Source organism: Conger conger, chromosome 1 (genome assembly GCF_963514075.1).
Source record: "Conger conger chromosome 1, fConCon1.1, whole genome shotgun sequence".
Classification (NCBI taxonomy): Eukaryota; Metazoa; Chordata; class Actinopteri; order Anguilliformes; family Congridae; genus Conger; species Conger conger.
Genome location: NC_083760.1, coordinates 49227490 through 49243153, shown reverse-complemented (window position 1 = coordinate 49243153; position 15664 = coordinate 49227490). Strand labels below are relative to the sequence as shown.

General features: G+C 41.3%; 1 protein-coding gene across 1 annotated transcript; it reads left to right on the top strand.

Moving 5' to 3' along the window:
- The first annotated feature begins 5327 nt into the window (after positions 1-5327).
- Positions 5328-8923, top strand: sox4b (SRY-box transcription factor 4b). Its single transcript, XM_061256982.1, has one exon. It carries the CDS (start codon positions 5909-5911, stop codon positions 7034-7036), a length of 1128 nt encoding a protein of 375 aa, XP_061112966.1. The 5' UTR covers positions 5328-5908; the 3' UTR covers positions 7037-8923.
- Positions 8924-15664: the final 6741 nt, after the last annotated feature.

Here is a 15664-nt window from a genome sequence, read left to right as displayed (position 1 = left end):
AAGCCCAACATGTACATAAATCATACGAATGTGCACAGCATGCCTGTTAATGGTCTATAAAGAGCAATGTTGCCTTCTAACATAATGTTCTCATAGTGCTTAATAATGAACTTAGTGTATTATTTTCCAGTATTATTAACTCTAGCGGCTGAACAGTACTTACATGTTCAGTCAATTAAGATATTTCAACCTCCTTTGTTCTGCACTCTAATGTATTTGTTTTGTAGCATTATATTTAAATGAAGTCTCACATTTTATGACACAATAATAATTTCTTTCAATTAATATTTAATACAATGATATGACAATATTATTAGAGAATATATATTTTTTAATTAACGACAAAAGCAACACTTAGACAAACAACCCTCAGAGTTGACCAAGCGCACTAACACTGAACAGACACAAGGATTTATTTTAACCTATGCACATGTGATGGTAAACAACTGTTTCAGAGAGTTGTAAGAATGTTATGTAGAAGTTTGCTGGACAGGTTTGGATAGCAGCGCTCTTGGAAACCTTGAAATGTGCAGATGTCTGTTGAACTTCTAAAATCAAAGTCTGAAACCAACAATGAGATGTTGTCTACAAGTAAATTGTAAGTGTAAATGATTAACAGAGACACGCCATGCAGCTGCTCCTTGGATAAGATAAGTGATTCATGGCACACCTGTTTAAACAAGTGGACTGCAATATTATAATCGATACATTTAATAATACAGAAAAAGTGCTGCCTCTTGTCGGTACATAATGCTGATTTATTTGGATTGACTTGTTTGCTATAGAAAAGCAAACAGCACAAAGCAAACCAAAGCAATAAAACTGAACATTAACTTTCACCTACTTTTGGAAATGTAAGCTTGATTGCATTTTTTACACCATCATTATGTCCTGAAAAGAAAAATGGAAATCAATAAGTGAAGCCACGTTTAAAAAAAGTTTGTCAGTGTCATCACTTTCTGAATGTGCAGGTAAAAATGCAATCCCTGAATACCATTAACAGTAGAGATTATTTGCTCATTGGCCGTGCAGTTAATTGATATTGTGGTTGTTTCATGACATTGTAGTCATTTTATGAATATGAATATAAATATGAAAGGACAAGGTCGATATTCCCTTAATTGCTGAGAAACTGTGATTGAGCAGAAGTGATTTTTTGTTTTGAAAGTTACAAAAAGGGTATAAGCCTTTTATTTTTAGAGTTGCCAGTAGTATATGTTCCCTCATTCCATCATCAGACACTGTGTTAGACCTCATAGGAATTGCCTGCAATCATGAATGAGTTAAATGTTAAATGCCAAACTGTGTAAAGCTCAACTGTGCACCCAGAGCAGGTGCTGAAATACATTTACCTCTAGAGCTTTCTGACACAGTGGATCAGATCTTGTAGACCACAGGTGTCCAAAAGCCTGTACCCACATTGGCACTTTCTGGATAAGATTGGACACCCCTGTTGTAGACGATGCACTTTGACTATGAGGCTGGTTGTTGGTGAAGGATCTTATGCACACATGGACTGAGCAAACATAGTAATAATTTGTTATTTAGCAGACACTTTTATCCAAAGTGACTTACAGTTCATTAGACTAAGCAGGGGACAATGCACCCTGGAGCAATGCAGGGTTAAAGGCCTTGGTTAAAGGCCTTGCTCAAGGGCCAAACAGCTCATTGTGGCTACACCAGAGCTTGAACCACCAACCTTCCAGATCCCAGTCATGCATTGTAGCCACTAGGCTAGAGACTGCCCCATGGAGCCAAGTGCACTTGGACTTCATTATATCAACTTCATTGTGCTCTGAATGCCCCCAGCTGTTCGCCACTTCAACTGCACACACCCCATCTCTGCATCAAAAACAAGGCAAGTACTAATATTTTGGCTTAATCAACACAATTTACCAGATACGAAGAAAACTCATACATCCAACTTCTTGCACTCACTTTTAGAGCATATCCATTATCCAAAATAACATAAGCTCTATTCATTGCATGTTTTTTAAAAGGACTATACCCTGAAGATTTTGTACCCACATTTGGCATGTACACACTGCATGCAATCATACTTTCAAAGCAATCCACAGTAGAGCATTCACTGGAATAACCCTGAAGGACTCCATCGCTTTCAGTCCATCTATCAATCTGTCATATCATTCTGCCGTTTCCTGGAGGAGGTCTAGAGCAAGGAGACCACATTCATCTCCATACTGGGTTCATGAACTCACTAACCTTAAAGATTCTGGTTTATCTGACATGAGCAGCCCATTATTAATAAAATTGGGTTCTGTCCGAATACAGTTCTAAATGGCACTGTCAAAGCTATATTAATGTTTTCCAATGAATGCTGATTCACAGCAAATAGTAATTCAATCAATATATTACAATATGCAGTAGGCCTACAATATCTAAAAATACATTTTGGAAAGTAACATCCAGATTTTTGAATGAACCATTTTGGCTTATTGCTATTTATACCACAGCATTGAAAAATAACCGAACAATGGCCGAGACGTGTACGTGGGTGTCCATTAATTTCGTATAACCTTGCTAACTAGAACAGATCAAACAGGCGTGTATACTTTTTTTCACCATGGTTTAACATCTCCATTTTAAAATGCATTGATTTCAACAAATGAAGCTGTTCCACGGCAGTCAGTAGCGGATGAAACTTGTTCAGAGTAATTGTGGGGCAACTCATTTTAAGAAACGTATATAGTACAAAATCACAAATTTTAGTAGATATGCATATGCTACGTTTTATTTTTGAGTGAAGGGGTGAAACAATCCACCATATTCGACATGGGAAAGCAATTTACCTGAATTGAGCAGTCTGTGTCGTTCAAACAACGGACGCGCTCCGCACCTGCTGCGCCTAGAGCTGGCATGCGTGACTCCCACACCCACCAAGCGCTCGCGTGGCAGCTGCGCCTCGCGCCAACACAAACTCTACAAGACAAAGTTCGGAAGCAATGAAATGAAAACACTCCCCGTACAGCACTCGCACTTGTGATCTTTTATCTCATTCAAATGCGGGGGTGGGGGTTGTTTATTGAGCAAGGCTTTGTCTGAACGCTTAAGACCCCCGCCCCCCAACACTCATTCCTTTCTCCGTAAACTCGCTGAACATACATAGGCTACATCATCTTGCATACATTCATATGTTGAAACTGGTAAAGCCAAAGCTAATTTTACATCGCGTTGAAAAAGTAAACTGTGCAGTCATTGCCGGACTTTTCAGTTAAACGTATGGAAATAAAACGACTCAGATACCAGGACCTGGACTATAGGGTTACAGCAGGAAGGAACGGAATGTGCTTTTTTAAAGCTCCCTCCGGCGAAGTGGGAACAATGATGTGCTGGGGTCTGCACATGCCATCTGCTCAAGGCGTACCTGGCAAAGCATGAAACCACAGGTGCTTCTGTTATCAAAGAAAGTCTCATGCTGCTCTTTCTTAGAATATTTACCCAGTATTGTTCTCATTTCTGAATAATGCGAAATCCTTTCCACAAGGACTGCCATTGAGCAGTCAGGGGTTAGGCTATATGTTGCATTATTGGTTCATTGTATGTAAATGGACATGACTGAAAATAATCACGTTAATAGTACTTTGGACAGACGACCGTGCGTTTAACACAACTTGTTTTTTTAAAGGAATGATTGTTCTTGTTCTGCCCAATGAACAGAAACTGGATAGGCGTTATAAATTGCACGTATAAAATGTATCTGCATAAACAAATATATTTATTTGTTTCAGGAAATGCAAGAATTGACATGGCCAAAAAATATCAATCAATGTCCATTCTTGCATTTCCTGAAAATAATAAATTACTTAACAGGCTGTCCCTGTATTCAGTTATTAATGTCACACTCCAAAGGCCAGGTGCACACTGCACTGATAGTAATGAATGAATGCATGCCATTGATTTTGAAGTAACGGCAGTTGGTGCGGAATGGGGTGTTTTTGTGTAACAAACAGATTTCGGCATAAACTCAATGAAACAACTTCATAATTTGAGGACTTGCTAAACGTCTGAGTATCATTATGTAATTCACATCCAGTCCTATGCACTGTAGCCTTCCAAATCACACACCGAAAGCCCTGCGTCCGTCCCCTGGCTCCATTCTGCCATCTAGTGACAGACACACTCACCACTTTTCCAGAGATCACGGCTGTTGTCAACCGTCCAGTCACTCTACAGTTATCCACTTGGATGTCATGCGATTTTACTCTTACAGCTAGCGTGTTTTCTGTAATATACTGTCGCATAAGGGAATGAGCAACCGGACGTATATTGCGGTTGGTAAGTCAGACCAGTACATACACCCACAGTGTTGTTTTAGTCTATTATTTCTTTTTTGCAGCCACTACGAAGGGATGGCATGTTACCACGAAAACTGGGAATATCGTGCAACCAACCACTGAGTGCGTGTATGTATGCCTCTCCACAGCACATCTCTCTGTCAGTGCGAATAGAGGAGCGAAGTGTGCTGTTGAGTCTCACTTTGCATTTGAATGCTTTCACTCCCTCCACCTCCCCCGTGTTCGACAGTGCAGGGCGTGCGTGGTGTGACAAAGGACCGCCTGCCTTTTCCCCAGCTCCGCCCCTCCGAGGCACTCTGACAAGGCTACAGTCAGTGGGAGAGTCTTTTCACGGCACTTACAAGCAGCTGAGGTGACAGCAGACACCCTGTAGAGCTTACCATGGTTTTTAGTCTATTTGCATGTTTGCAGCCTAAGAAAGCGATTAAACCGCAATGTATATACGGAAACAGTATGTTTACCTTTGTATCTCTGTATGTATGTGCACACTCACACACACCACACATAGGCACATATATATATATATATATATATATATATATATATATCATAAAGCAACATTTTGATCGATTTCCATAAGAGACATTTTATTTAATGTTTCCAACCTGCTTTACGCCTGATGTGGAATTACCCCACAACAAACCAATAATAAGTCTGTGTGTCGCCCAGTGTGTAAGAGCGTTAATGCAAAGCGTTATACTTTCTGGGTACTGGTAGAATTGTACCGGTTTCACTGTAACCGCGCGTAAACGTAACGTATTTTCTTTCTGTGCATGACTTCTAAAATGAAAAAGTACATAAGCATGTCCCTTTAAAACTAAGTTTGCAGTATACACTGGAATGAGGTCAGACATAAAGCTCCTCATTGCACGCGCTGATTATTATTAGATTCCTTATTCAGCCAATGAACGCAGAGTGGGTGTGACTTTGGCGCAAGGAAGGCTAGAGACAGTAGCGGATTGGCTATATTCTGTCGCCATTATATCTTTGGAAAAGGATAAAGCTGCATGAAACGGAATTTGAGTCTGCTGAAACTTGCAGACTGCAGATGGAAGGCAGAACACAAAGAGTTCAACAGCTTGGTCTTCCCGCATGGTGTTAAACAGGGAAGGCTATGCAGAAAGAGTTACATTACTTCAGAAACTCGCTGAGAGCAGCATCGAATCTGAACGATTACAGTAGCACTGAACTTGTACTCAGCCGCGCTGGCAATACAAGTTTAAAGTGTAACACAGCAGAGTTTGAGTTGAATCCGTTACATAAATCATTGTTGGGGGGGGGAAAGCCGCTTTGGAAAGTGGAAGCGTTTTGCTGACAGAACTGAACCTCACAACAGCGATAACTGAAAAGGAACTTTTTTTCCATCCGTGAAGCCACGCACTGAAAAGGCCATCTACAGACATCTATTTCAGCCCGTCGCCGTACAGCAATTCTCAGGACTGGCAGAACTTGAACTAAAACAGCCTGAAGTGAGAGTCGAAAACTAAAGAGTAAAACACAGAGCAGTCGAACTAAACGTCAGGACTCAACTACCCTGGAGAAGCAGAGAGACGTCCAGTTTGCTGAACAAGTGCACACTCGCGAACTGAACTATGGTACAGAGAACGAGCAGCACGGAGAGCACCGAAGCGGTGTTCGCAGGGGAGTCTAGCGATTCAGGAGCCATGGACCTGGACATGGCTTCTTCTCCAGCTCCTGGGTCCACGGCATCCGCAGGGGACAAACTGGATCCTGCCTGGTGCAAAACCCCCAGTGGCCACATTAAGAGACCCATGAATGCGTTTATGGTGTGGTCGCAGATCGAGAGGCGTAAAATCATGGAGCAGTCGCCTGACATGCACAACGCTGAAATCTCCAAGAGACTGGGTAAGCGCTGGAAGCTCCTTAAAGACAGCGACAAGATCCCCTTCATTCGAGAGGCGGAGCGGCTCCGACTTAAGCACATGGCAGACTACCCTGACTACAAGTACCGGCCGAGAAAGAAGGTGAAGTCCAGCAGCTCAAAACCTGGCGAGAAGGCTGAAAAATCGAGCAACTGCAGCAGCGGCAGCACCAAGCCGTCTTTGAAAAAGGGCAGCAGCTCGAAATCGTCCAGCAAACCGCACAAGATGGTTCTGGGAAGCGCGAAAGCCGCGTTCCCCGAGCAGGGCTCCCATGCTGTCCCCACAGATCACCATTCGCTGTACAAATCCAAGTCGGTCTCGGCCGCCAAGCAGATCCCAGACAAGAAGACTAAGCGGGTTTACATTTTCGGCGGAAGTAACCACGGCATTAGCCCTTCCGCGGCCGTACCTGCCAGTCCTACTTTGAGCAGTTCTGCTGAATCCAGCGATCCGCTGAGTCTCTACGAGGATGGGGCGGCGAGCAGCAAAGAAGGCGCTGATTCTCCTAACGCGTCCTCGGATCACCATCGGTACACCAGCATGCGGGCATCTTCGCCGACCCCTTCCGCGTCCCATTCTTCGTCCTCATCGCAGTCCTCTTCCTCGGACGAAGAATTCGAGGACGACCTACTGGACATAAATACAAGCCCTAGTTTCGATAGCATGTCGCTGGGGAGTTTTAGCTCCTCGGTTTTGGACAGGGACTTGGATTTTAATTTTGAGTCGGGCGCCGGGTCTCACTTCGAATTCCCCGACTACTGCACCCCCGAGGTGAGCGAAATGATTTCAGGGGACTGGCTGGAGTCGACCATTTCCAACTTGGTATTCACATATTGAGCGACACAACCAGGGGAAATATTGTCTTTGCTCTTAAAGGGATTCCAGAAAGGTGAGTTTGTACCATACCTTGGGGCCCGACTGAGACAGAAAGTACGATATAAAGCGCTGATGAACTATGCGAATGCTTGCGTTTTATTTCATGGATCAAGGACTGTGGCTACCGGTTGGAAAGAAAGCAGAAGATTTTAACTTAGTTATGTTGGAGAAAGAAGAGGAAGATGGTGCACTCTGGTTAGGAGTGACAGATCCTGTTGAAATGAACACTCGGTCTGAACTGGAAAACTGTGATTGATTTGCACGTATAAGAAAGCGGGCTTAGGTCGGCTACTTTAATCAATGTTACTTAAAAGGGACATTTTGAGAAGTTTTAGAATCGCCAAGTGAACTTCATTACGTAAGAGGTACAGAAATGACCTGGGTTGAGCTGTTTTTTTCATCGTGGTGGATTTAATAACCAGGTGGGTTTACTTAAGACAAACATTTTAAAAAAGAAAAAGAAACGCATGTTAACTGTCCTCTCTTTTGCTGAGATTTCTTTAAGACTGTCGAACAGTTAAACTAGTGTTAGGGTTATTTAAATGGATAGATGGCGCTATGTTTGATTCCTATGGATAAAAGGAACAAAATCACCAGCTGTTTTTCATTCTTAACTTCAGGATTCAAACGCAACTCAAATCTGTGCTGAACTTTATACACTCTACAATTCAGGACCAAAATTCTTTAGAGTTGGTTTCTCAGATGTTAAGTGAAGAGAATTTCTCGCCGATTTTTTCATCCTCGTGTTTTTCCCTTGTTCGTGTACTCAGATGCCATTTTTATATGGATGTATTTATACTGGCCAAACATTTTGACTGTATTATTTTTGTTCTCGTAGCTCTTGTGTATACCCGCACCGTCTGTCTCCTTCGTCGAAGGGCTAGAGTTTTAACTTTTAATTTTTTATATTTAAATGTAGACTTTTGACACTTAAAGAGAGGAAACGTTTGATTATTTTCTCAGTGTATTTTTGTACAAATATATATAAAGGGGGTGTCAATCGGTGTATATCGCTGTTTGGATTTCCTAATTTTAAGAACCAGGTGGTTGGTTATCTCAAAATCGGCCTCCTATCCATGTTTACAGTTTCAATCTGCAGGCTTCTTAAAGACACAGTGTCTCAATTATCGATACCCCTGTAAACATGTGCTTCAACACAAGTAATTTAAGCAGCCATTTCTGAATTATGTTTCAGTATCTTGCCTAATAAAGAGATATTGTAGCTTTAAATTAACCATTTCTTCTTGGCGTTTTTATAATGAGAACTTCGGTTTTAACCACTGGATGGAATCTATCAACACATATTCAAAATGCCGATTTGAGTTCGCGACAGTTATGTACTGCGTTTCTCATTGTATTTGAATATTTAATCTTTTCTACTTGTCGGCTAAATATAGCTAATTGTTTTAGTATTTTATGGCATGGTGAATAGCATTTGTATTTCCGATTCAGGTTTATAGCTGTTGTGTTCAAAAAGAAAAAAGGAAAAACGTGAAAACATCTTTGTACATTTGACTGTATTATAAGCAAAAGATTGTGTGTTTATGTATGTTGTTGAGCTATAACATGACAGGCACTAGAACGGCTATCTTTATACATCCTTACTTACGTTTAAAGTGGTTGTTCATGATTTTTATATATACAATTTAAATATATTAACTTTATTTTCATCCATTCTGTGCAATATGCTGTGTAGAATATTGTTTTGTCTAATCATGCCATAACATATTTTGAGGGGAAAACTCATGCCAGCTAATCGTGTCAAGTCACTGCCTGTCAGATTGTCGATATACTTCTGTACATAACTTTTTTCAAGAAGGAAATAAACTCAGCTGGAACTGAACCCTACCATTCGACTCTGACTTGTTCTGTTTGATTTGTGTGGGCAAGAGGAGTGTCTACTTATCTTGTGCTGGGCGACAACGTCCATCCCTATTTTTAGATATGCAAAAATATGACGTGCCTTTGTTTACTTTTCATACAGTCGTTACAAGGTTACGCAAACGGTCTGCCTGTTAGTCCTACCTTGGCATAACAGCATACTGCATTTAGACCATGAAGAATTCACATGGACTTTCCCAGCATGTTCTCTGACAAGACAAGGTTTCATCCTTCTCTTTCAGTTGTCTGTGTGTCTACAATTTGACTCGGAAAATAATAAAAAAAGAAATTGTATGCATGCTGAAGATGCCTTAAAGTGATAGGCACCACTATATTAATTCTGCAACTAAACGTCTAGCAGACTACGTCTCCCCCTCCCCCCTAACCCAGACAGTCGCGCTGCAACAGCAAGGGGGATGGGCAACTGGCTGTCCAGCACAGACAAGCCTTGAGGAACAGAGAGGTTAACTGCAGCCACATTTCTCGCTAGTTTTGAATGTGAGGACAAATTTGTCTCGTAAGAGAAACTTAATCTTTTGACAAAGGGCTCGTGTATAACTCACTAATGAAATGGTTCCTTAGCATGTTTAATTTACCATCATTTGTATTCTCTTCGTCTCAGCTGATTTTGAAGCAATTGCAGTGCCTCTGTTGGAACTCAGCGGGAGTCTCCAGACAGCCTGCTTCTATGGGGGAGGGGTGTCAGACAGGGAGATGGGGAGAAGAAGCCTGAATGTGAGTCCCAACGGATAGTAGAACTGAAGGATGGCCATATAAAGTAATTACCTAGTTTTAAACATGTTAATTCTCTGTGTGTGTTGTGTGTTTGGTGTATGGCATGCATGTACTCAATTCTTTCTCTAATAATAGTATCTTGACGACAGTATTGGGAGGACTTTTTAGCCCCAGAAGCAGAACTACACTACAGTGTTTTACTAAGACTGTAACTGAATACATTTTAACTTTGTTATTACGTAGATGCTCTTAGCTAGATGCACTTGCATACATATCCACATGCAAGTTTAGCCAAAGAACTGCACTGATTCTGAAGACCAGGCACACCACAGCCCTTAGTTGTAGTCAGTATTGAATATTGACATTGCATCTGCTGGCAGGCAATGAAAGCATATGACAAGGACTGTAAATAAGCGTACCCCCGTTATGTCAGCATAATCTGCCTTTACCTGGTGTGCACTTCTGTATCAATTAGCCACCTCAATGGATTATGTGAAGTGACTTCTGAAAGAATTCCATGGCATTTTTTATGATAGTTTAATTTAATAAACAGTATATCATACACCATTTGGCTCAATTTGACCAACTCTGCATCCGTGCCAAACCCCCTCCCAACCCCCACCTCCTGCTGACCCCCCACCCACACTCAGGTAAATGCATTTGCATACACGTGTCCATATTTCTGTTGTACAGTTGAAGCTTATTAACTGTGACCATTGAAATCAATTGCATAAAAAGTGGTATATTATTTAATTAAATAAATAAAAATGAACTGCCAACAGGGGCAGTGTTTGTCCTGTTCTCCTTTCTGATCCAATGACAGTGGTGTAACCATGACCAGGTCAGAGATTCCCATGAAGGGATATAATTTACCTAAATTTCAAACCTTTAAACACTTGCAGCATTGGATTGGAGGTTGATACCAAACCACTGCACCACAATAGTGCGTAATGTAATTGTTCAGTATGTTTTTTTATTCAGTATGTATATTTATTTGAACCTTTTTTATGACAAATACCTTCTTCAGGACAGCAGCTTTTAACAAGTTAAGTAATGCAGACACAACTCTTATTTCTAGACACATTGTAAATTAATGGTCAGATACAATTATTCTACGGTATGTGTGTAACAAATTATATTTCAACCTCTAGAAATCCAAATGGATTTGTGCTGTCTGAAAAGTAAACATGTACCCCTGTTTCAAATAAGCACTGTAGCCCATTTTATTGCTACATCGCCTTCTATTTTGGAGGGCCACCCAATATCACACGTTTTCCAAAATTCACTCAGCCAGCCGAATGCCTTTTTTCTGAAATCTGTCAGCTCTCATAGCTGCTGCACTGGGGGACTGTACAGCTGGTTCAGGCTGATTGCAGGTGTTCAACTGGTCAAACTGGTTATGGGGTACAAGACCCTCTCTCCATGTAATATGAAATCTTTTGAAAATTTTTTGTTATTCCATAGCTTATATTTCTACATAGCACACACCATACTGTATACACGGTCAGCTGTAGAAATATTGGCACCCTTAATAAAATTGAAGAAAAAATGCTAATAATAACAGATAATAAGTATGATATAATACCCTATGAAGAGTCAGTTATGAGGAAATAACTGCCTGACAGGGTGCTGCTTCGCTTCGGGCCGTTTACCACCCAGAGGGCAGTTATTTCCTCATAACTGACTCATTCATAGGGTATTATCCTGCTTATACCATGGCTAACTTGCCAAAGTAATATAGCTATGGACAATTTATTTTTAGTGAAGAAACAAATGTATTAATTGAAACACATTGGTACAGGGAGAAAATATTGTTCCTGTTACACAAGCTAAAAAGCTAACAGCATCATCACCAAAGAAAAGTTCAGTAGCTCACCATCGCTGAAAGGAAATCTAACGTTAGTTTGCTTGCTAAAAAATGCCAACATGCCAATTTGACACTTTATTCCACATTTCAGTGCCATGCAACTGAACTGAGTATGGCTGGCCCTTCCTATTTTGAACTGAAGCATCAAAAAAGCTCAGTATCTTGTTGAGTTTTATAGTACTGTAGCTGTCAAAATCAGCTGTCAAAATGGCAATGGCCGGTGTAGTTATTTTTTTGTGTCTGTCATTTGGATGTCCTATTCCTCATTCAGAGGAATTTTTCCTTTTCTTTCTTTCTTTTCCTCTTGTTAAGGCCCAAGCTCAAGACTATTATAATTGTAAGAATTATTTTTTTTCTTTTTTTATGTGCTTGGTATGTGTGTGAACTCACATCAGAAGTGATGGTCATCAGGATCAAAAGCTTGGAGCTGGGCATGACCTAGGGACTCCACAGCGCCCCCTATCACATTGTCTTATATTGTGGGCATACTTTTGACCTACAAGCACGAAATATGGTAGGCATGTGGGATTTGACAGACACATTTTATTTTCGCATCCATTCAATTATCCAAACAGGAAGTCCATTTTGGAATTTGTGTGTTTTTACATCACATCGCACAAACAGGAAGTGGGATACATTTCACTATAGATCATCCGATGTAGCTGAAACTTCACAAATATGTTGGAGTGTAATCACATCCATATACCAATGAAGGCTCACTGTCCTAGCGCCACCGGGAAGTGGCAATAGGAAGTTTGGCTTATATAATTGTCTTATGTGTTGTCCTTCGAAAGGATTAATGAAATTCATTCCAAATTTGGACTGCATGTCAAATATTCGTAATAGGAAGGGGGCAGTATTCCAATGTACATTGTTTGATGTGGTAGAAACTTTACACATATGTTTATTGTTGGAATGTAATCACATGCACATAGCAGTGGAAGCTCACTGTCATAGTGCTACCAGTTAGCAACTGGAAGTGAGGGTTATCAAATAGTTTTTGATTCTCCTCCTAGAGGATTCATCAAATGCATATCAAATTCATTCAGCATGATGTTTAAGTGCTACTATATTGCACAATAAATACTGATATCTTGCACACTGTTGCCATGCCATGTATTTTTGGTCAAATGCTGCTGTAACAGGAGGTATGACATTATTTCACTGTGTATTGTTTGAAGTGATTGAGAGGTGACATGTATGCTCACTGCTGGACCATAATGACATCCACATGCCAATATAGGTTCATTATCATAGTGCCACCAACTGGTAACAGGACGTCTTCATTGATCAAAGGGGAAGTGTGGCATAATTCCAGTGTGTTAAAATATTATTCCTCGTCATTGGCACAACTATACTACCAATGATGCTGCACCCTTGGAGCTTGGGCCTGCCCTTCGCTGCTAACGTCTATATTTTTATTCTTTTTATCGGACTGTGTAGCCATTCTGCTGGTCTAGGGCCAGGCTGTAACAGGGTAAAGGATAGGAGTGTAGAATGGGGAGGGGGAAGGAGACGAACTCGGGTCCTGTCTGCCTAAACAAACCTAAATAAACCTTGGCTAGTCTTCCAAAAGCTTACCGGGCTCGAAATGGCGTGTAGCCAACCCCCAACGAAGATCAAGTCTCCTCCCCGCATCGCCTTCAAAAATAATAAAGGAAAAATAACAAAGAAAAATAACAAATAGTGTCCTGTTGGAAGGATGCAATCCAGCTGGAGATGCTCTACCTTTACATTACATTACATTACATTACATTATTGGCATTTGGCAGATGCTCTTACCCAGAGCGACATACAGTTGATTAGACTAAGCAGGAGATAATCCTCCCCTGGAGCAATGCAGGGTTAAGGGCCTTGCTCAAGGGCCCAACGGCTGTGCAGATCTTATTGTGGCTACACCGGGATTAGAACCACCGACCCTGTGTATAGTGACCCAGAGTTACTATATGGCGAGCAGAAGGCAAATCAAAGGCACAGTCAGGGTGGCCGAACAGGGTCGAGCGCGAGTGAGGCACTGCAGCCACCAGATCAAAAAGGGCTTGGCAGGAATCAGAGTCGTAAGGGATGCAAGGGTCAAAATCCAATCAGCAAACAAATCAAAACAGGCTAGGCAAGAGTCAGAGTTGAAAACAAACGAGGCAATGGTCATAACGGGATCCAAACAGCAAACAAAGCAAAAGGGCTAGGCGAGAGTCGAAAGTCAAATACAAATACGGTCATACACAAGTCAACAAAGTCAAATAATCCACAGTCACAAACGCAAAGGGTCGTAGAGCTAGTCCACCCTGATCGGTAGGTTGGTGGCCTCTTTCAAAGGAATGAACCGGTAGCAGAATTCACCATTTTGTAGCAAGCCAGAAGTAAAACAAAGGTAGTTGTGCATCCAGCAAATACAAATACAAATACAAATGCTTACGACAGTGGTCATAACATAAGTTATTTTATGTGTCTTGATCCAGAGCCATCTGGATGCTTTCTCTGTGGCCTCAGTGTTGTGGTTGGAGCTCCTTTTTCTCTCTCCAGTGATGCCTAGTTCGGAATACGCTTTACAGAGGGACTGCCCTGCAAAACCTCTGCACCCTACCTGCACAGGCAAACACCTAGCCCTCCAGCCTTTTCACTAACCAGTCCTTCTCAAAGGCTTCCTCCATGTGGCCTACCCATGGCATGGCTAGCTCCATTACATTAATGGTATTTGGCAGACGCTCTTATCCAGAGCGACGTACAGTTGATTCGACTCAGCAGACAATCCTCCCCTGGAGCAATGCCCAATGGCTCAAGGGCCCAACGGCTATGCGGATCTTATTGTGGCTACACCAGGGATCAAACCACCAACCTTGCGGGGCCCAGTCATGTACATTAAGCACTACACTACAGGCTGCTCCAAGCCTTACCATAAGTTTAAGGTTACAACAAAAGAAGTACATGGTCATGACAGCCAGGTAAGTTGCAGCATTAACCATTATATATTAAATTAAAAAATGTATGTACAGTGCCATGGAAAAGTACACCAAAATCAGGCTTGTGAAAAAGTAATTGCCCCCTTAAAATAGTTGAAATGTTGGAAAGGGTTACAAAGGCTCTGGGACTCCACCAAACAACAGTGAGAGCCATTATCTCCAAATGGAGAACAATTAGTATAGTGGTGAATATTCCCAGGAGTGGCTGGCCTGCCAAAATTCCTCCAAGGGCATAATGATAACTAATCCAGGAAGTCAAGATCCCAGAAGAACATCCAGGCCTGCAGGCCTCTCTAGTCTAAGCTATATCAGTGTTTCTGACTCTACCATAACAAAGAGACTGGGCAAAGAAGGGATTTGTGAGAAATACAGCATTTCATTGTAAGAACACCCTACCAAAAGTCATACATGGTTATTCATTATTGAAGGAACCATGAATTGTGCTCTGTACCAGGAAATTCTTAAGGACAATGTCTGGTCATCTGTCCATGAACTGAAGCTGGAGTGTAATTGGGTTATGTAACAATAAATACCAAAGCAATTAATCTAATTGCCTAAAAATAATTTTAATAAAAGTTTTGGAGTGGTCTCGTCAAAGTCCTGACTCAAATAGAACTGCTGTGCCATAACCTGAAAAGAGCAGGTCATGCTGAAAAATATACCAATTTGTCTTTGTTAAAGAGTGACTTAAAATTCCTCTACAGCAATGTGAAAGCCTGATATCGAATTATAGGAAGTGTTTGGTTGTGATTATTGCTACTAAAGGTTTTCACAGGGGTAACACGGATGTTTGATCACTTTTTTATTTCATGAAATCAATGAAATGATTAAAATGTGTTTGTGTTTACTCAGGTTCCCTTTGTGTCATATTACATTTTGTCTAAGGATCTGAAACCATTCAGTGTGAAAAAGTATGCAATAATAGAGGAAATAAGGAAGGAGACAAATACTGTACTGTATGGCTATGTGGTGTTCAGCGAATAGGTAATTGTGTAGGTCTTTTTTCGAAATGTTATGTGTTTATGGGGTGGGGGTGGACACTCTTGCATGGCACACATGGAACTCAGTTTGTCACTCCAAAAGCTTGTACACACATCCCTTGTTCTTCCCTCAAACGGTGATCGGGACGTGACCCCCCCCTGTCCA